This window comes from Chiroxiphia lanceolata, chromosome 18, assembly GCF_009829145.1.
Source record: "Chiroxiphia lanceolata isolate bChiLan1 chromosome 18, bChiLan1.pri, whole genome shotgun sequence".
Classification (NCBI taxonomy): Eukaryota; Metazoa; Chordata; class Aves; order Passeriformes; family Pipridae; genus Chiroxiphia; species Chiroxiphia lanceolata.
In genome coordinates, this window is record NC_045654.1 from 11168286 (window position 1) to 11191334 (window position 23049).

The 23049-nt window shown below is 37.9% G+C and overlaps 1 protein-coding gene across 4 annotated transcripts in view; it reads left to right on the top strand.

Moving 5' to 3' along the window:
- The window catches only part of GLT1D1 (glycosyltransferase 1 domain containing 1), a 48923-nt gene that overhangs the window by 11121 nt on the left and 14753 nt on the right, over positions 1 to 23049 (top strand). For all 4 annotated transcript variants that reach the window (XM_032705607.1, XM_032705606.1, XM_032705609.1 and 1 more), the window contains exons 3-8: positions 130 to 235; positions 4622 to 4673; positions 7402 to 7438; positions 8438 to 8494; positions 17051 to 17146; positions 18210 to 18259. In XM_032705607.1, the coding sequence (XP_032561498.1) occupies positions 130 to 235; positions 4622 to 4673; positions 7402 to 7438; positions 8438 to 8494; positions 17051 to 17146; positions 18210 to 18259 (398 nt within the window). The remainder of the gene's footprint in view (positions 1 to 129; positions 236 to 4621; positions 4674 to 7401; positions 7439 to 8437; positions 8495 to 17050; positions 17147 to 18209; positions 18260 to 23049) is intronic.

The window sequence follows — 23049 nt, forward strand, 5'->3', positions numbered from 1 at the left end:
TCCTTTTCAAACATTTTTGCTTAAATATGTGGTACAATATTATTAGTGTACTTTTGCACTCTTAGTATCCACTCCTACTCTTTACCTTGACACGTGGGCCAGCTTCTCATTGTAGTCATTGCTTTGCAGGGAGCAGAATTCCTTTTGGAATCATCTTTGGTGGGACAGATGTAAATGAAGACATCAAAAGTGAAGAGAAACGTCGGGTAATGGGAGCAGTGCTAGAGGAAGCCAGGTAAGAGCATGTGTGGAAGACTGAGGAAAGGAAACTGCATTTTTGTAGTGGCAGATCTTTTAGGAAGTGTTCCCTAAGTGCTTGGAATCACTGGGAGATGTGTAGGCCGGCAGACAAAGGCTAGACTGCTTGAAATCCCCATGATCTCTACATATTGTGATTCAGTGATGAAAGTAGAACAGTTTCTTCATGAAATACAGTCTGTAGGTAGTCTATCATTTAATCCTTTCATCATATTTGTCCATGGAAGACTTGGCAGAAGTAGGGCTAAAACTTGATCTCTTGGGTTGTAAATTTTCAGAAAGACTGAAATCCCATTAAAAGCTAATGAAATCTGGGCTAACTAATCCTCTTCTTTGTGTACTGAATCATAAGTGTTGTCTAGAATAATAGAACTATGTGTGTGATGAGGATATAAAATTCTGAGGCAGGTGAAAGGAGATGAATAGGAGCAAGAATACTCAACCTGGGATTTGGCAGCACATTGCTCTGTAAAATAATCTACCCTATGGGTTGACCCCATAAAGAAATACACATCTAAGTATCTCCAACAATATCCATACAGTTCCCATTTGGACAGAACTGTTCTGGCCATGAAATAACTCATATTTGGTATCTAAATAGTGAAGTTTTAGTAGTGGAGGTGGTTAATGATGAATTAGTGGTAGAGGTATGATTTTTTAAATAATAAACATTTGCTAGTGATGGAGGTATGAATATTCTCATTAATTCTTTCTGTAGTAATATCATGAGCCTAAACAAGGTTGGACCCTGTTTCCAGAAGTGCTGAATGTTGCTTCAAGTTGCTTTTTTTAAAACATGTTTCTTAGTAAATTCTGGGTTAAGTTACATATATTCAAACATATAAAATATTCTATATTGGAACTAAACTAACATATATTAGGCATTAAGTGCTGTCTGCACATACAGACCAGGGTTCTCAGCAGTTTGACTTAAGTGAGGTGACAACTAAAAATAACTGGCATTGTCCTGTTGCATCACAGAATCAAACCTGTCCTCAGAGCCCTCCCTCACACTTAGCTTATTGACAGAGGGCTTGATTGAAAAGGGGATCACTCAAGTATAAGGAGCTTTTGTTCTTTTTTTACCCCTGCTAATGCCATCCTTTCCCTGGATACGGGAACAAAGAAGCAGAGACTGAAGACAGTCTTGAAGCAAGTTCTCTCAATTTTTAGGTGAATTGACAAGGGGATATTTTCAGGGTGTTTTAAATCTGAAAAAGGTCTAGTGACATGTCACTGTAGTCATAAAATGTTGTTCTGGAAGTGATGAGAAGTCAGAGGAAAGGTCTAAAAACTAAAAAGGCTTTTGAGCATTTGTCACTGTTTCAACATCCCCAGAAAAGAAGTTTCCTTCTGCTTGATCCAGAGGTCTTTTGACTTCAGCAGTGTTTGATCACGTCCATGGTGGGCAAGTAAGCCCTTTTCTTCTTGGAAACTAAAGCATTTAATGTATGTAAAGCTTCCTTCAATAGTTAGCTTAAGTGTTATTAAGATACAGGTTGAGGTTGTCACTTCATGTGTAGCCAGAGCAGTAGCTCATTGATGGCAGAGGTGACTCTGCTGCTCCCTGTCTTCCTCTCCTCCTCCTTTCTCTTGCTTGTGGCTGTGTGATCCACTCTTCCCTGTGCCAGGACTGGACTGCTTTCTGAGCAGGTTTAACTCACTAGATGACATCAAATTGGCTTTTTGTTTCCTGGGTTATTTTTCCACCCCTTTAATAAGAAAAGTCACCTTGTGGAAGGATACGAGAAGGGCGTCTGTTTGATGGCACTCGAGTTGCACAAGGTGAGATAAAATTGAAGCCTCTGGATGTCTTATCATACCCAGTGGTACTGCTGGCACACTTTCCCAAAGAGGGCTTAAATACCTGGCTGAACAGATGAGGATACTCCCCATTCATTCAGCACAGCACTTGAGCTAACACAGAGAGCTGCAGCAGGTGAGTTGCAGTGTGGATTTGGGTTCAGACAGAACCTGCAGCAGGCTTTCATCTCCTCATTTTATCTTTGCTAATACCACTCTATGTTCTGGCTGTTATTAGCTCACTTAATGCTGGCATGGATGTGCTGTTCTGTCTGTAGTGCCCTATAAAATGTGGTAAGTAAACAGACTTTAAAGACAGCACTTAATCACACTCATGGAAAAATCATTAGGGCATGTTCTTACTTAGTGTGACTTGCAGTTGAAAGCAACTTGAGGTCCCGTTCAAGAGAAATTTATATACTTGTTTACTTTTGTTATCAATCAGTCAGCAGTTATTCTTTAAACAGGTCTGAAGGAACAGAGAAAGATATCCAATGTGTCAACTAAGTTTCAGCACTGCACAAAATGAAAAATGTATAAAACCAGAGTCTCTGAGCGTGTCCATTTGATCCAGTTCTGTATTTAAAATATTGTCTGTCACAAATACAGCTAATACAGCTTATGGAAGAACTGTGCTTTACTGAATTTTTTTAATGATAATTAAGTTAAGAACCTGCAGTATGCTAATATCTTGAATTTCCTATGATGTTTCAAAATATATTACTGCATCATTATGCAGTTTACAATATTTTCTCTGCTACAGAAAAAGTAATTCAGTTTTCTAGAAGTTATTCTGAATGTGTCTCTTCTCCAGTCTCATCTCTGGTATTATTCATTGCATAGTTATTAAAAGAAACATTGATTTTTTTTCTTTCTTTATTGATTGCAGGGTTCTAAGCAGAAAGTATCATGAATTGTAGATTACTTGTCCAGTACAATATACCACTACATTCCATAAAACAAAGTATTGAACACTGTCTAGCTTTATGAGTGTTTCATTTTTAATCAAATTCCTCTAAATGGTGGTTGTACTCCTCTAGGGTATTTTTTTCTATTGAGCAGTGTTTTGTAGACTTAGGAGCAACATCTTTTTATGCTTGTTAATGTGGTGTATGGAAAGTATAATTGCAAAATCTGGGAAGGGAGCACGTGCAACTTGACAAAACAAGCATTTGCAAAGGTTTTAATAACCTTAAAGCTGTCAAGTTGTATATGAGAAATTCATTGTAGTATCATAAAGCAGATACTGCAAAACAAATGTATGGAAATAAGGTTTGTTTTGACAAACAAAAGTAGGAGTTATAGTTCAGCATTTGTGTGACTTCTAATGAATGACTGTGATTTCATGTCCTCAGATTATAATATAACATCTCCAGTGGAAAAGCACTGTTCTGGTTGGGACTTTGTGTTGTGCTTTGTCTCTTACCACTGAGGTGTTGTCTCAGGACAGAAACATTCATAAATTACATGAAAAAGAAATGCTGAATCATAAGTTCAATATGTGATGACCTCTGTTTTATAGTCAACATCTGTACAAGTAAATAAAAAAAGGAATTTTGCTAAGCAGACACACAGTTTCTCATATGAAGGAGGCATTCAAACATTCTGTCCCACAGGACTGATAATCTTCAGAAATGGCCCCATCTGTGGGTCCAGTCAACACTAAAGTTCCATCTAAGAACATTCAAAGCATGTGTTTATGTATCATTACAACTTAAAAGCTGCATTAAAGCCTAGCATGATCTTAAGATCTCTTCTGAACAGGGATTCTTTATTGACTCTGACTCCATTAAAATATCTCCTTTGACTTCTTGGCATTACCATGGGGTCCCAGTAATAACTGGGATAACTTGTTTATCTGGTCTGTTTAGAAATCAGTCTTCTTTTGGCTGTAATGAGAGACCTAATAATGAAAAGTGTTCTCATCAATGCTGCTCTTAAATGGTCTCTGACATAACTCCTCTGTTGTGTGGAATGATAACTGCACACATTTCTCAAAGACACCGAAGTTTGTTACTCATTGACAGCTTTGACTACTTAGAAATAAGGAGAGAACATTGGGAAAGGGTTTAAAAAATCCCTCTGCTCATTTGAATTAAACTCAGCTGCAGTGAGTTGGCCCTGGGTATTGTCCAACAACAGTTTGAAAGAAGCTGCAGTTTGGCTCCCTCCTTGTTTCGTGTTCTGGTTGTGAAGAGGGTTCCTGCACCTGCAGTGATGTAGGAACAGGAAATGCCAACTTCCTACTGCAGCTCTATACTCATATATTAAACTAGATAAAGGGGGGATGTCCCCATTATTTGGGTTTTCTCTTACTTTGGGAAAACCTCACTTTACCTTCCCAGGAGCTCTGAGTTGTAAAGCCTGAAGAGCCATTTGTTTAACCACTATTTTCTGCTGAAACAAATTCAAAGCCTGCTTTCTGCCTTTCCATCCATGATAATGTTTATAAGCCTCTGATCTTAGTTCTTATAAAGATTTTTTTTCTGAAGTACTTTTCTGTTTTTCTGTTTAAACACTTTAAGCAGATGATCCCAGCTATTTTTTTCCATTTAACTAGGTTTGCAGTGGCTTTCACAGTGGAAATGAAGGAACTGGCAGCAGCAGAGTGGGTATGTTTACATGATGATGGTAATGCTTAGAGTATTAGCAGCTATGCATTCTCCTAAAATGTTTTCTAAATAATGCTAAAGAATTGCAGTAATCTTCATATTTGCTATTCCTGTTTTTCCTTTCAGAGAAAGCATTTCATATTTATGTGCTTCGACAGGTCAAACAGATCTGGCATTTAAAAGCTGTTTATTATTTGAAAAGAGTATAGAGCATTTTAGCAAGTGCTTCTCTGTAACATTTAGAACTAATCATTACTGGTTTTATTGAGTTTCTCCTGATGCCATGTTGTTTCTTTTGGCATCATTTAATAAACTTTATGTTGCCAAAATTCCTCTAGACGGCATTAGTTCTAATAAAGAATTTTGAAGAATAATTTGAAAATACTTGTTTTGTCAACCCTGGAAATAGAATGAACTTCTTCAGGTGGGTGAACTGCAGGGGTGAATTTGAAGCTATGCTTTAGTAGGTCCCATCATTGCATCTGTTGCACTGCAAGTCCTCTTCAGACATTCAGTGTGATTATTTTTAGTGTCTGATGCTCTTGTTTGAAAATAGATGGTCAGCATTTCCACCTTTATCTAAAAATAACTCTCTGTGGATTCCAAAATTCGTTCCATTTTGCATATTTCACTTTCAAAGAAAAGAAAATTCTTTTCAAAACTCTAATGTTGAAATAATTAATTTTTTCCATATTAATTAATTAATAATGCAATTCACACTAATGTGAACTGCATTATTCCTCTAATGTGTGCCTTGCTAGTTAAGACAGTCAATTAAGAATTCTAATTACAAACATGTAAGCAGGTGCACTGTGCTCAAGGACTGTATCTCCCACCAAATTCTTTTCTGTTACATTGGCTGAATTACCTTTAATTATGAAGTACAACATTTGTAATAACCTGTACTCCAGGTACAGATACTGTAAAAGATCTTGTGCTTATGGTCAGGGTTTTATTTCAACAGCATAAAACTGGTGCATGAGAATTACCTAAGCCAGTTTTAGTAGCGTCCAATTTCATTTTCCATCCTCCTCAAGACCATTTAAAATGAAGAACATAACCGAAAACTGATCTAAAAAGTGTGACTGCATCTCTACGCCCTGGTCCCCAGCATTCCTGCTATTTTCTTCCTGATCATCCAAGCCCTGGCAGGGTTATATTTACTCACCATAAGCCATTTGGGGTCCAGCAGAGCACGAAACAAGACGCTTAACTTAAACTTATTTTTGAAACTTAGTGGTTTTAAGGAACTAAAGGCCTGTCTTCACCCACCTGAGTGTGAGGCAGAGCTGTGCAGTGTGCCAGCAGTGGGGGCAAGGCTGGCTCCAGCTGCCCTCTGCTCTTCCCACCTTCCATTTTGCTGTGTCCAAGTGCTGAATTTCAGCTCTCCCACTGCAAATTGAAATTCTTGCAGTGCCCTCTCCATTGTTTGCAAGGGGTTTCTTTTTATGAGTGGAAGATCCAATATAATTTAAAATGTTACTTATTCATAAGGGAGGGAAGGTCCAATGTTAAGTAATAATTACAATTATGTAATAATGTATTAAACTCTTTTTATTATTTTTAAATCCTTTGAGCACAAAAGCTAACATAGATTCTGACAGATGAAGTCCATAGAACATCCTCAATCTCCCACTGTAGCATGAAGTGTTGTTTTTTCCCCCATTTCATTTACATGTGTATTTTTCATGTAGTTTTTGTGACAAAGTTCACTCTGGTTCTCAGAAACCACCTCCTTCCCATCTGTGAGCCTCTTGCTGGTCACTATTCACTTTTTTAATGATCTCTTTTCTTTCAATTCCTTTTTCCAGTTCATTTCCAGTAGCTGCTATGACTGGGCAGGGACTGAAGGGGAGTCTCACAGGAGTGACAGGGGAAAACCAAAATGTTTGCAAGTTAAAAAAAAAAAAAAAAATCTCTTCTGTGGCTTCCTATTTTCTGAGCTGACTGATCCAGGAATTGGTCGCTTAGCAGTTTGTTTCTGAATTAATTCTGTTTTCATTAAAAAAATATATTCCACGAATCCACAGTTGGAGTTATAGAAAGATATTAAAATAGGAAATTGCTTCTTTAATCACCTAAATTAAATAACTAGCAGAGTAACACTTCAGGAGTGACTTTGGAAGTGTAGTAATTACCTCTTTTACTATAGCTATTTTAAAGTAATTTATTTTGCAATTTCTGTTTGTGAATGTTCTGCAATAACTACTAGTTGCCAGTTTTCCTGTGTAGGCAAGTCTACATATATTTGACAGCAGTTTCTGAAACTGATAGCTTTAAAAATTTTATTGTGGATAAATGAAGACTGTGTTTTCAAAACCAGTCTTTCAAGACTAATATTTTTTGAGGGGAACTAGGGCTGATTTTCAACTGGTTGAAAATCGTTTATTCTATATTTCAATTTTCTATGCAATAAGCAGGATAATGATCATAAGAAAAGGATACAGAGATAAACTAAAAATATATATTTGTACTAACTCGGTCCTTGTGTTAATTGCAAAATTGATTCATTGACTCTGTAAATGTTCATTGTAAATATAAGTTACATTGCTTGACTTAGCTTTTGGTTTCACGTAAATGTATCTTCCTAATAGTCTGGTTTGAGTTTTGATAATCAAAAGAAAATCACACTGACCTGTATTTGTTATACTAGTTGGGTCTTTTGAAGTGTGAACAGATATTTTATGTTGAACTGTGAAAGTTACTTTTCTTCTCCTTCTCTTTAAAGCCAGAGGCGAGGAAGAAAATATATGTCCAAACTCAAGGTGAGAGTTTTGAAATGCTGAGTAAGGCATTCAATGGATTTGAATCGTGTTTAGTACCTGTATGTTTATGTGTCTGCCTTCTTTGCCCCAGAAATATTTTATTGAAGTGGGTGTGGGGTTTGAAGTCCTGACTCCACTGGAGTTGAGCTTTTTGCCGTTGATATCGAGGCAGTATTTGGGTCTCAGCCTAAATTTTCAGCTCATTTGGTGCTTTTAAAAAAGCTTTCCCAGATGCCTTACAGCAGGAATTGAAAGATTAGGTGACACCTAAGGTAACGCTGAGCTATTTCCAAAGTCTACAGGAGTTTTTATGCTGAATAATTATTCTCTGAAACTCCAAATTCTTTTAAATGCTTTGAGTTTCCCACATAATGACACCCAACCAATGTCTAATCCAAAGTGTATTAATTCAGTGATCAGTCTAGGGAACACTCAGCTCAGTATTTTAGATGTGATTACTTAAGCTACAGCTTCTAATTTTATTTATCTAAAAATAACTCTCTGTGGATTCCAAAATTTGTTCCATTTTGCATATTTCACTTTCAAAGAAAAGAAAATTCTTTTCAAAACTCTAATGTTGAAATAATTAATTCTGAAGTCTATTTAGCCCATGTTTAGTCTGTATTTAAGCCTCCTGTGAGGTAATAATTAACCTAGAGATTAAACCTTTTATGTTAAGGACTTTGGGTCTCAGCCTGCCCTGTATCTGTTTGGGAATAATGTGCTCCCTCTGATGATGTTGTCTCACATGTAGATTTTAAAAGGCCAAATTTAGCATGGCTGGGTTGCTAAAGAAGTTCATGTACTGTGTGGTTGTGCAAAAATTTCAGCTGAATTTCAGTCTGTTGCTCGTGGAAGGATTGTACAGGCAACCTGACATTGTTGGGATGGGAACAGCTGTGGATGGAATTCAGTGTGCTGGACAGAAATACTGTTTTCTTAGACCTGAAGCCACCCAGGGGTCATCAAATATATGACTTGTCTTTTTTTTTAACACAGGAATTAAGACAACCCCCAGTGAAACATTTGACTGGTACAGATTTCTAGAACGTGCAGGTAAAACTCACTTTTTTCCTGTGTCCACTGTATTTATTCGACAGAAACTTAGAACGTAAAGTTTAACTAATTATGTAATAGAATGGACTTAATTATATGAAAAATGGCAGACTATCAATCAGGATTAACCTGGTCAGTAAACTGCCCAGACTGCCTCCAAATTTCTGGTCTGGCCAGGGTTAAACTGCACCAAAAATGGTCACAACATATGGGTCAGTGTCCCTTAAAGGTTAACTTAAACCAAAGCATCAATACCTGAGCATGATGTGCTTTATCTGTGGGATAGAAACTGGGGATGCCACTTGCAGAAGAGCAGGTGAGGTGACAAACTGCTGAAAAAGGGAAGTATGTGTTGATGTTTTACAATTTGGTCTTGATCTAGAGCCTGTCTCTGTTCTCACCAAAGCAATGGTGTGTAAGGCACATGGCCTAATTTAATGATCTGGGCAATTCTTTAATTGCTTCAGCTGCCTTTCCCCCCAAAGAATAATTTATAGGCATTTTCCTGTGGTAAAAATGTTTCAATATTATATTCATCAATCTGATCTCTGATAGTACAGCTGTTCCCTCTGTTACAAATGAATCCTCACCAGTCAATGGCATTATCACACCAGTAACTGGGTGCCATTAGTCAAAGCCAGTGTCAATTTTAAATTGAGCAGTGTGAGGGTATTTTGTTCTCAGTAAATCACAGCACACAAGCACGGTGCCACTAAGATTAATAATTTTCTGAAGTGAAATGATTTGTCACTTTCTAGCTCAGCCTTAGTGTTGATTTGATCTCTTGTCCAACCATTTTATGATTAAATGAGCAGTCAACAGATTGAGGAGGGGGAAGCTCCCCCTAAAGTGAATTTCTAATATATTAGAGACAGTTTTTTGCCTAATGTGTACTAATGCAGAAGTGCAAAATAATTCATAAAGTACATGAAAAGCAAGCTAAAATGTGACTCTAACATCTGTGCCTCTTAAATAATAACTTGAAAACTGGCATCAGATTATTCAGTATTGGTTTTATGGACTGTTTCATCTCATTTATCTTCTCAACCTTGTCTCTGTGTCCATCTCTGGTGGCAGCCTCCACTTTCCACTTCTTTTAATATTGCATGTGGAAGCAGAATTTTTTTTTGGCTGTACCTTTGCACTTTCCATGGACTAATTAGGATTTCCCACTGAATTGCTTTTCTGGGGATTTGCAGTTTCAAAGTGTTTAAAATTCTACTAAACGTGGAGCAATCAGTAGAAAACTATCAAAAATAGAAGGCAGTTTTGCTCAGAAGAATGTGATGTTGATAGTGTGGGCTTGCACAATGAAGTGCATTTGAGAACATCCCGAGCTTTTATGCAGATAAAACTGTCCAATCTCGTTCAGCTCATGGCATTTATGATCTCTTTTTTAAGACTTTTTTCATGGAGTTCTATTCCATACCTGAAGGCACTTAATGATTTTCTGGGGGGAGATAATTTCTCCTGATAACTCTTGCCTGTGTCTTTAGCAGTATCCTTCAAGATCTGTCAAATTCAGGATTCCCAGGCCTGAATGTAAAGAAACAGCACATGCCCTACAGTGGAAATTATAATCCATTTGAGGCATCACTGTTAAACATCTTTGGTGTTCAGGCCATTGTCAAGTTGCTCCTTAAAATGAAACAGGCTCTTCAGAATCCTTCAAGGCTTTTTTTCCATAGGACACACTTCTTATGAATATTCTTTGTACTGATTTTTTTTCAGTCATAGGAAACATATGCTCGTGTTAAATATAACACCAGTACATAAACAGTCTCTTTAAATCAATGGAAAAAAGAATTTAATGGGAGATTTCAGTGAGTGGCAGAATGCATCACATACATTTTACAGTGGGACACTTCCAGCCTCCAAATGTGACTGGTACTGAACCAAAATCTAAGGAATCCCAGATTTTTGTACAATCCATTTGATAGTCTGGGTATAGCATAAAGAGCAGTTGCCTCATACAAATGGAAACAGTGCTGTGGAAGGGGTTTTTTTTCATTTATTACAGGTGCAGAACAATCTCAGTACAAAAATCATAGGATTAGTATTTTTTTCATAATCTCAGCAGTAGAGCTGTAGAGGTGATGCTGGTGTTGTGTTAGTTTCCATCTGTTAGCTGCAGTATTTTCAGTGGCTGGTTACTGACATTTATTGGCTAAACCTACAAAAAATAAAGGCTTTTATATTTAATTGACACTGGTTAGTGGTCAGTGTCACAGCTTATGTTGAGGAGAGACTGCAAGCAGCAGTAGTCAAACCAAAAAGCTGCACCAAGTGCAGACTTCAACACAGACTTCAAGAAAACAACATTTTCAGTATATTTAGTACCTCAGGCTATTTAAGGAAGTATTACTGCCTGTGTCAGTCCAGAGATCAGACCGGATGATCAAAATGTTTTTCTCTGACCTTACAATACAGGAGTCTCTATGCAGCATAATCAGGTTGATGGCAATTTTAGAAGCCTATCTATAGACTTGAGAGAGCCAAGGAAATTTCAGGCCTTTGCTGTAAATTGATTGACAGAAAATGACAGGAGAGTCTAAGAAAATGTGAAACCTGAGGCTGATCTTCTCCAACAGCTCAGCTCAAGGATGGAGCAGAGCTGCCTGAGATCAGAGACAGGCTTGATGGCATCATTCTGGGATGAAAAGCTCCTTTTGATTTCAGTGGAATGTGGCTGAAGCTTGGAAGCTGTAGACCCTGATAAACACTTAGAAGATGTGGATAACTAAGAATTCCAAACTAATGAACTGAGAAAGCCCATTTACCCAACAGATAAGACTTAAAGCTGGTTTCATAGAAGGTGACACAAAATCATGGAATCACATGCTGATTGCAGCATCAAATACAATATGCAACATGCTCTTGTAGTTTGATTTTTCTGCTCTCTTGTAATTTCTGTTTCATAGCACAGCTATTTTCAGAGCTGGAAAAGTTTACATAACCTGCCATGACCAGACAGAGGCATTATATTTTCCTAAAGCTGTCCTGGAAAGAAAGACCCACATAAGAAAAACTATATAGTAAAAGTTTGTGCAGATATGTAGCTGACCATATAAAAAATTACATGATAGCAACCATGAACTGGGTTCCCTATCTGATCTGAAACCATAGAGCTTTTTTGTTGTCTGATCTGTTAGAAATAATGAGAAATGGGAAAAAAAGGATTGATTTGAGAATTCTGCAGTCTAATTTTTCTGGATTAGTAGCTTGCCCCTGGAAGTTTACAGGTTCATTTAATTTCTCCTGTCTTCACAAACATATCAGCTACTCTAGCAATTATTCACTATTGACTGTGAATAGCAGTGTAAACACTTCAGATAAAGTTATTGCCTCCACTTCCCCTTAGTTTCTGAGAAACAAATGGCTTTGTAAAATAAAAGCTCAACTTCATGACACGGTAATAAATGTTTGAGATCTGCAGGTGGTAGAGTATGTTGCTGAAATAAGGACTTATTGGGCTAATAATTGTCAAACCTCTGTGCCATCAGTGACTTCAATTAAACTTCAGAGTCAATATAAAGCAAGAGAGCCTGTCAAAGCTCTACTGCAGTGGGACAGCACCATGTCAAACAAGCTGGAAAACTTGGCTTGGTTCTAATATTTGACTCATGAAAGAGATACAAAATCAAACCCTTGGTGCCAAGAGACTAAAAGAGCTAATACATGGTATTTCTGCTGTGTGTAGGGAGATGAACTTCAGAAAAAGCTACCAATTGAAAGATTTAGAGTATCAAAGATTCATGCCAGAGTTGGACAAGTTTATCCGTGTTTCAAACTCAAGAAAATAAAATCACCATCTTAGAGACTGAAATCTCAGCAATAAACCTGTGGATTTCCTTTTCTAGGAGATCAGTCAATACTTTCAGATGCTCAGGAGTTGGATAAATGAAATATTTTCAAGAGGAGTAAGAGACCTGCTGTGGTTCAAAGTGAACAGACAGGAAAATGAGAAAGGGTGTTTACCCTCACCATCTCATCATGGCTTAGATTTTGTTTCTGACCCAAACCAAAAATGGATGACTAAGCCCAGATAATATGGACTTGATGTTGCTCTCTGAAGGTCCACAGAACACAACAGTGAACTCGAAATCAGGGGTTGGAAAATTAATTTTTAAATCTGCTTCTTTACCTCTCAGCAAGCTAATGCTTGATATTACTCATTCACTTAGAGGCCTGTAGCTTTCAGTAAGATTAAAGATTTGCAGGAAGACATTTATTTTTATTGTACATCTGTGACTACTACATTTTTTTCCCGATGGGACCTGAAGGGATGGAGTTAAATGAATCTACTCTTGCAAAATCTGTTTAGATAACACTTGTACTTATTCTTGCCTTTCTTAGGAAAACAGTGTTCTTCCTCATGCTTCAGAAATTATTTAGGCTTTTGTGTTAGCTGTCTGTGTTCATGTTTTGCTATCCTGGCATCTAAGTGCAAGTGTTTAAAATGGCCAAAGTGTAAACTATCATAGAGTGTTATAATTCTATTCTGCCAAGTAACAAACGATAGGACAAGAGGAAATGGCCTCAAGTTGTGCCAGGGGAGGTTTAGGTTGGATACAAGGAAAAACTTCTTCACAAAAAGGGCTGTCAAGCCCTGAAACAGGCTGCCCAGGGCAGTGGTGGAGTGACAATCCCTGGAGGTATTTAAAAGATGTGTAGATGTGGCTCTTGGGGACAGGGTCTAGTGGTGGGCTTGGCAGTGCTGGGTTAATGGTTGGACTCAGTGGTCTTAGAGGGCTTTTCCAACCTAAATGATTCCATGATTCTGTGTGAAATAGTTGCTGTGACAAACAGTTGCATTATGAAAATGTTTTCCTGTTTTCCACTTTTGATGTACTCCGTTCTCTCGCTCTGTCTTGCATCAGAACAGCTTCCCAAGAGTTAAACCCAGTCTCACTGCTTTATGTCAAGCAATTATTAAACCTGCTTGCAGGTGAATGGGTAAGTCTGGATGGATAAGTCTAGATTTGACAAACTTTCTCTAGGCCACACCATGACTCAGAATCAGTGTCAGCAGGAGAACATGAATCCCGAGTATTAATCACATTTCATCTGCCAGCCAATATATTTTATGCGCTGTCAACAAACCCACTGGCACAGCAGTTGGACACCCTTTGGTCATGCAATTGCACTCTGAAATTTTCAGAGCCAGGGCTGGGTTGCTGTGTTTCAATTTTGAGCAGCAGGACACCACCTCTGGCCCCCCGTGGGGCAGGAGCTGCCTGACCGTGGGAGCTCCACGTCGGTCGCTGTCGTTTCGTCTCCTGCGGTTCCTTTGGGCCATCCCCGTGGTCCTGTGGGACAAACAGGGACAGCACAGGAGAGGAATGAGTCTGAACACTCCTATCAATCACTGTTCTTTTTTGACCTCTCCCATCCTGCTAAACTGGTGACCTGCTAAGCAGGCTCAAGCCTTGCTGTGGCTGGTTTTTAGAGCTGAAGCCAATGTAAAAAATCAGACCGCAGACAAACACTGACAACACGTTTAAAGGAGCATCTCCTACTGACTTTAAACAGCTATTTTTGACACTGACAGAGATGTTGATTAGGGTGGCAGGGTTTTACTTGCATTTAGTGTAGAGTGATTCTGAAGGATGGCTGGAAAACATCTACCATGCAGTCTTTTTGCCTTTTTTTTTCTTTCTTTTTTTAAACCAGGGATTATGCAGAAATCTTTCCATTTTGTGTTTCTTTGTTAAGCAAACAGAAAGGTACATGAGGGAAGAGATAATGAAACACAGCGTGCTGTTGGAAATCTTGGCTTTTGTATCACTAACAGAAACGGGGAGAAACAGACACAAAGATCTGTTTGTTTTTTGGGTGTTCACCTGTCAGTCAAACCAGGCAGTGGATGTATCAAAAGAGCACATCAGTAGATTGTGCCATATTGATGTGCTTCCATGTCAGAATCACACAAGGTGGTAGTATCTTGTTCCAGATTAAGCAGCCTATCTGCAAAAGGCAGAATGATAGCACAAAGTCACGTACTGAAAGGCTTGTTCAAGCTCAAGGAAGACATAAAAATGTCTTGTTTCAAAAACCAGTTTTCACCCAGCTGATGGCTGTAGCTGGTAAAGGCACCTATTGCACTTCTTCTCTTCATATGTTCCCCTATTCAGTGTTTTTGAGAGGACAAAATGTACCAAAGTGATTTCAGACTTGCACAAATGGCTGTTTGTTGGGGTTTTTTTCCCCAGCAGGGTTGGGAGCAAGGCTTGAGAAAGCCACAGGTGGGAAGAAACACCAATGCAGCTTGATGTGAGAATTTAACCAGAAAGTAAACAAGTTACACAAGTGCTGCTGAGGTTTGATCTTAAATAGGCAGAGAATGAGCAAACTCCCAGCACTGTAAGCAGGTAATACAGCCTTCTCAGGGATGGTTTATGTGCTTTGAGTGGATTGAGTGGGGAAAGTCTGCCTGCAAAAATGGCTAAGACTTACAGCAGACAATGAAATAAAACTACAGCAGGTTCTCACTTCTCTACATTGAATGGCAGAGGCAAATCCTTTTTGACTAGCCCTTTTATGACAATTTTTAGAAATGCCTTGTAGGATCCAGTCTGGAGTCCAGTGTACCCAAGAGATGCTATTTCAGAGAAAAGTGCATAAAATTTCCTGATAGACAAGTAAGGCTTGTAAAATTGCATCATGAAGGGGATACTCTGCTGTGAGAGTGGTGAATGCCTTTTCAAAATAACAGAGGTCAATTGAGTGAGCTACTTGCATTAATAAATATTATTTTAGGTAATATCAGTCGTGAAATTAGACTGTTATTGATGAGGAGTACCTTTGAATGGCACAGGAATGGAATGGAAAAATCTGAATGCCTGTGGGGCCAGTGTCCTGTTTCTCTTTTGGGTGAAGGTTTTCATACAGGGGCAGAATGGCAGTCAGGATTGCACAGAACTGGTCTATTAGGGCTTTAAACCCTTATCTCATAAAATTAAAAGGCTGAAAGCTTTAAGACAGAAACAAAGAGATGTTGAGATAAAAAGGAGCAGTTATTTGGAGAGTAAAATAATCCCATGTCTCTATGTGACAACAGGAAGATCTGGTTTCTCACTCCTGTCTGACTGAGCTTCCAGCATTAGCTTTAAGTTTTATTCCTAAATAACCAGAGTTCAACACCAGCAGATGGGAGTTCATAATTTCAAATGAAGATTTGTGCCTTATGGATAGTTAAAATGCAGTCTGAATTTTGCTAACACTTTTTAGTAATTTGTTTTGTGTGAGTTTATGTCATAAATTGAAACCACTGCTGCATGTCTTAAAACCAAACAGTATTAATGGCCCATTGCACCAGAAGAATGGCTTTTTCAATCCAAATGTTTGTGTATTATAAATTACAAATTATTTCTTGGTCCAATAACCTGTAAAATGTTATTTACCATGTCTGCTGCAGACACTTTTGACAATTCAAGTTATTTAAGTTGAATGAAGCAGACTCAGTAATGAACAGGACTGTGACAGGGAGAATTTAAATGTTCCTAAACTGGATTTTAATTTTAAAAGCAGTAGCTTTCTGACCATGCAAACAGAGCCCTGATGCTCCTTGAAGAACTGCCTGTGTTGGGTGATACAAGTCTCCCATCCTTGCCATGAGCTCAGTGAGTAGGTGAACTGAAGGACAGCAAACTGATTTGTTCGGTACAATAAATCAAATATGAACATTTCAGCCCCTCTAGTGTTCATTAAATTATGTTGTGGTTATTTCTGTTCATTCAGCAATTTTTGAATTATGTTGTTTTATCATAAACACATTTTACCAAAGTTCATCACATAGTGACCCTTCTGCAGAAGTAGCTTCTAAATTAATTGTGCTGTCATAGAGCCAGTGGCAACTGCAATGTCATACATCAGATCTTCCTTTTCTAATATAGCCTACACAATTATTTTGGGAGTTGTTGCTGTGTGTTTGCAAGGGAGATTTTTCAATGTTGAAAGCTCCCGTGTTGAGGTTTTTTTTTCCCCCCAAGTTATCTTTTCATTTTTGTCTTAGCAATCAGTTAAAAATAAATGCTTTGCAATAATTTAACTTCTAGTTAACTATTCTGTAGCAGTGCTGACATATTGGGGATGGAGAACTATGGGACATTTCCTGATCTTTAACAGGATCCAGAGCTCTAAGCCCTACAGCCATTGATTACCTAAACCTCACAATCTCTTTGAAATAGGAGGTGAGTTATTATATGGATGCACATTTATTTTACTTATGGGTAGAACTATTGAGAAACACAGAGAGTTGTTTAGTTGCCAGGTCAGTCAAAGCTGGGATTTGGTGTCCAGGAATACCAGCCAGCAGATTTTTCTCCAAGTCCTGCACATTCCTTGCCTCTGGAAATAAACTCCCTATAAAATTATGTTCTCCATTGGGATGATTTGAGGACTGATGCAAGAGCAAGAACCAGAGGGAACAATAATGGCAATTTTTCAGAATCCCTCCCGTTTCTGCTCATTCACTGTTATGTGCTCATTCATGGAACAGTTTGGAGTGTTCAGCTTTTTTATCTGCATTTAGACTTTTAAAATTATTTGTTGCAGACATTCCTGCAGATACAGACTGTTTACATCTGTTTCTTTTGATATGTGGACTTCGAAGAGTAAAAGACCCTCTCTATTTAGTAGAAGTTTTTTCTGGTAAGTGCTGGCTATTTGAATATCCTGTTTTGTTTTGTCACTGAATTCAGATGCATTTCTTTTATGTTTGTAAGTCTGAGCTGGTTTATTCATTGCAGAAAACTTCATGATATATTTACATTTGAAAAAAAAAGAAATTCTTGTGTAACCATTGATCTGTTCAGCACATTATTTCTGTGCTGCTGTCTTTCCCATCCTGCTGGGAATAACAGAGCATTGAAATCAAAGCAATATCTGATGGTTTTATTTGCTGAGAGAACTGTTTTGCTGTTACGTACAATATTGATGGGAGACAAAAGAAAAGATCACCTGCTTCAAAATAACTTTTTTTATCTTGCTGTCCTGTGGCTGTTACATTGATTTGCATGTGTGCTAATTAATGTTATTGAAGTTGCAAACACATTGTACCACCCATTGTCCTGGCTCATCACTATAAACTGGTCAGAATTTTTCTCAGACTCACATAAGGGAAAGTTTTGCCAGGTTCTGTTTGGGTCTGTAAACAGTTCAAGTGTTCCAAGTTGGAAATTTAACCTGCATTATTCAACTTACTTTTATAAACCTTTAAAATCTTGTGATGCTGAGTAACAAATGTAGTTTATTCAAGTAATTGGTGTTGAAAGGGCAGCAGATTTCTCTTGTTCATATATAATTGAGTAGTTCATATAATTGCAGTTACTTCCACTTGTTCCTTTACATAGGAAAAAATTCAAATAAGTTTGGCTTAGTGGCCAGAATCACTGCATTATACAGAGCATTGTTCTCTTGAGTGATTCAAAATTAATATCTGACTTTAGTTAAATAACCCTTGAGTCATAAGAGATCACATAAAGCAGAAAGGCTAAATAGTAACTTTCAGATATGCTAATATTTGAATTATGAGGAGTATGTGAGGGCTGAGCATGAAATCTGGTGCATGTTCAGTCTTTTCAGTAGTAATACAATATTTGCCCAATTCTTCTTTATTCATGCAGCTATTTACAGTGATAGCAGAGAAATAATTAATTAAATTAAAAAAGTAATAATTTGGATTGATAAAAACATTGTTGCTCTTCTGTTTTAGATTGGCACAGAAAGGATCCCAGTGTCCATCTGGGCATTATTGGACCTGCAGTAAGTTGTCATTGTAATTTTTGTTTTGCTTCTATGCTTATTTCTAAATACTTCCATTTACTTGCATCTGAGATATCCCAATAATTCTTTCCAAAGTGAACCTAAGTCAGAGGACTTGTAACTTTCGTGGAGATAAGAAGGTGCAAATTTAGCAGCTCACAAAAGATCTAAACTCTGGAAGTGGAAGCAATTCCAGTGCCCGAATGACTTGATGGTGGCAATAATCTATTATGGTCTCTGAGACTGTTGCAACAAAACATTTAGTGTTTGATTGCAGAAAGAAGTTCTGAAAATAGAGAGTATCAAAATATTTGGATTCTGACATTGGCTTCTGTTTTCATACCTGTGGGATTTTAGACACTAAAAATGCGTACTTCTGCAAATAAAATATTAGAAATGCCTATTTCAGTGTCAATAATTTATAAGTGAGCCTATCAAATATTTTGAAAGGCAGTAGTTGCCACCTAGAAGAATTTTTTTCTCAGGCATTGCTAATGAGGGGGTTTATTTCTGTGCAGGTGATTCAGGTGCTCGTTATCCCTGTTCTTACATCTTTCCTTCACGTGGAGAATTGGTCTTTGGGCCGTTCCACCTAGACTTTGATGCCATTTCTGGCAGTCTCAATTCAAACACAATTAACAGTTGTCAGCAGGTACAAAGTGATGTTTGGGTTCTGTCTGACACCCAACAGCGAGGACAGAGCTGACAAATAAAACTGGTGGAATCTCAGTGCACTAAAGACTGGGGTGAGCTGAGCTGTTCTTAATACATCCACATCTCAGAATAATCTCTGTCCTGCTTCTTCTGCTTCTGGTATGTTGCCTGTGTCAAGGGCAACAAGTTTGCTTTATGCTCTTACAAAACTAATTGCAGGACCTTTGAGAAGGAAATCAGTGCTTGAAAAGGCAGCCTGTAGCCATCATTTAACCAGTGGAAAAGGTCTGAGGAGGCATCTGTGTCACATGAAACAAACTCTCAGTGATGCTCCAAGGGTACTAAAAGCTTCACTGTTTCATCTGGGTAATGTGTTCTCTCTGTATCAGTCTCATCTCTGATTCACATGAGCCTGAAAACTTTTAGGCTGTTTGTTTGATAAGAAAATAAATAGACTTTGAATGGGTGAATAAGGACTGTTTTTCTGTTTTCTCATCCAGTTTTATTCTTTGTAAATTTTGAGACTTAGGATTTTATTCTTAAAAGATGTTTTTATCTTTTTGTTTTCTCTGCTTTTTTTTCCACTCTAATACACAAAATGATTTGGGAGTGAACTGGTGTGGAAGGCAAATCTAGAGCAGGTGTAATGAAGCTGTGCTTTAGAATCCAAAGATGCACTTGCTGCCTCCAGTGAGGATTTTAAACATTTTAGTCGTCTTTTTAAATTTGCTTCACTTTTCCATAAGCTGATGTCTTTACAGGAAGCTACCAGAAATAACCCTGTGGCAGTGCACAGGCAAGGACTGAACCTCCTTAAAACATTTTAAAACATATTTCTCCCATAGTGCTAAAATATTGCTAAAAGATGAAAATACTTCTCAGCTCTATTGGTATTTAGCTGTACTTTTCCTATTCATGTTACTTCTCAAACCACAGAAACCTTAAGAAAATCAGTGCCATTATCTATGAAGCATATAATCTTTATTGTGAATATTAAAAAAACCACACATTAAGATTATATTAATTAAGAACAGAAAGAACAAAGGCCCACATACTATTTTCTGCCTTGCTTCCATAAGATTATATATTTGCTTCCATAAGATTATATATTATTTCCTGTATTTTCTATGCATGATTGTCTCCAACAGTGCAATCCAGGTAATGTTGCAGAGTTGGGTCCTGTGTAATGTAAAATTTTTAGCATTTGTCTTCACTTCCAGTTTTCCTTTTGTTCGTTTCTATACTGAATTTTGGAACAGTAGCTAATTTTCAGCAGCTCTGTATTCCAAGAATAGGAGCTTATGAAACTTTGAAGAAAGTTAAGGCCACAAAACTTGTGTTCAGAGCCCTCTCTGCCTATTTCTTAGCCATCCTTGTAGATATACAGAACATTGCTGTGTTTGCAATGATACTCTTTTCCACTGATAGCTATTTTTCTTCTGTCCAACTTGTTTCCATGCCTGTTGTGGCAGTTTTAGGTGAATAAGTGCCTCCACAGATGGAGGGATGTAGCCCATCTCAACCTACTGTATGTTCTCTGGGCTGGTTTTAAAATAAAACAGCTGTTAACTAAACTAAGCCACTAGAGAAAGTCTAATTCCCTGCTCCAGAGTATCCTAGAGCACAGTAATTAGGAAGATCAGACAGGAGACAAAGTTATAATTTCAAATTCCTTATCCTGCTGAGGAATAAGAAATTCTGCTGGCTCCATCCTGAATAAGTGTCCTACTGACTGAGACATTTTTTAGCAGGTAAGAGCTAATGCTACCATTTAGCTGACAACTCTTCTAACCCTTTGTTAGAAATGGTAAAATGAGCTGTTCCAGTATTTCTTAAAAAGGTTATTTATTTTTCTTTTAGACCTGAAGTTTTGTTAATTTAGGTCCTAGTTGCCAAATTGTTTTGGCTGAATTAAAACCCTGGTTTTTTTGCAACTTGTCAATCGTTCCAAATTGCAAAATACACATTAAGCCAGAAGACACTGAATTTCCTGAAGCATTTAGTATAGGGAAAAGATGATGTAGAATGGCTGTGTTTAGGGTGTTCACAAGGATGTGCTGTTTTTAAAGGTGCATTTGCTGCAGGCAGGTTGTGTTTGCAGTTCTAGGGGAAGCTTGGTCTTTTTGAGCCTTTTCAACAATCAATCAGATAAACATTGTAGTGTGGGGTCACCTGCTGCTGTGAGAAAAGGTGATTCCTTGCCCAGTGATGTTGCCAAAACCTCACAAACCCAAGAAACTGAGCAAATCCTTCCTCTCTGTCTTGAATATGTTACAGGTTCCTCAAGCTCTTCACTCTTACTACTCTGGGCAATATTCTGACAGAACTTTCAATGTACTAAGACCTGGTTTTGCCTTCAAAGCCTAGAGTCCCAGCATTATAATGAAGATGTTCCTGGTCCATTATTTCTGTCTGAGCTAATTTTTATATGGCAGCATTTTAATGTTGTGTATTTATAAAAGATTTGCTAGGTTTTGATCGTGGGAGGCTCTGTGCTTAAGAGGCCCCTTCATCTTCGTGCAGCCTTTGATCTGGGACTTCCTGCACTGTCAAACACACCTCAGATGTTTCTTTGCCTGTCAGCAGAGTAAAACTTCCTTACTGGCATATCTGGACCTGTTCAGTGTGGTTTCCTGCTGTGTGCCCACTCCCTTTCCACGTGTCATCTCATCTCATCTGTTCTGATGGGAACTGCTCGTACAACGGGAGCTGCTTTCCTCTGATCTCTGATAAACTGATGAAATTTGCAGCTCTTTGAAGGCTGTGCCTCTGGATGGATGATGTTTTAACAAATGCTATAGGTAACTGATGATCATGTTTGCCTGCTGACAAAATAAAATGTGGCAACAAACGCTCCCTGTAGAAAAAAATGGATGATGGAGACAAACTGGGTGGAAATAAAATTCTTTTCAGTAGCTTTTTCAGAGCCTGTGCTGAGTTCCTCGGCATCCTGCCATAGCCACTTGGCTTTGGAAAGTGTTCACATCTTCTGAGTGCTTTTCCAACTTGCTGAACAGCTTATGTTGTATCTAATTGCTGCTATATTGAGCCTGTGGTTAGGTAACTGTGCCCCCTCAAATTCCTAAATGCAGCTCAGGGGGATCACTTCTCCAAGTCGTCGCTACACCCGTCCTGAAAGTCATATTTTAACTGAATTCTCATACTCAGGCCAGGATTCTTGGAATATTTACCAATAGAAGAATACAGCTTAAAGGATTGCTCTGTCTGTGAGGCAGATGGCAACTTCTTGGCTTCCACTGAAGGAGACAGAATAGGAATTAATGTCATACAAATTTTATGAGTCACAGGCTGTAGTTTTTCTGATCCTTCTAAAGGTACAAGAACAAAAGACCAAATCCCACTGCTCCTCAAGTCACTTGCAAGTGCTCCATCGATTTTAATGGAAATAGAGTGGAGTTCCTCATGAGAGGAACTCAGCATCAAAATGGTACTTTGGGGGAAAAGCTGAAAATATATTTAGATAGAAATAGCAATTGTGAAGTTCACTATGAAATATCCAAGGAACCTGTGACAGGACATACTGGTTTACTCTGTGCATCTACAGATCCATACTCTGCTGCCAGGATCAGGTAGAGCTTCAGGAAAGGGCACTTGAGTTTTTCCCCCTGCTGTTACCAAAAATACTTTTTGAAGCTGTTATGCAAGCCTTTTATTTTTTGTATTCAATGGGAAATCATTCCTTAGTGCAAATGATTACCTTGAATTTTTTAATTTATGAAGCCCTGTTTTCTTGAAATACTTAATCTCATGTTCAAAATACACAATCATAGTTATAAAATAAATTCTGGCTTTTTACCAAAAGAGTTTTCTAAAATGCTTTGTGAGTGCTGTCTGTCTCATAATCTGGAAAAAAAAAATCAACCAAACCCAAAATATTAACATACATTTAAAAAAAAGTCATTGTTTCCAGTCTTACAACTGCTGCAAGCTAACATATATTACTCTAATATAATCAGTCAGCCTTAATAAAGTCTAGTTTCCTTCTTCATGTCTACTTAAGGATTTTCAAGTTCTGTTTGTTTCTTTTAATCATGTTAAATGAAAATAGCAGACGTAGTTAAGCTTTGTAAATAAACCTACTGGAGTTAATTGCCCAGCTTAGACAACTTTTTAAT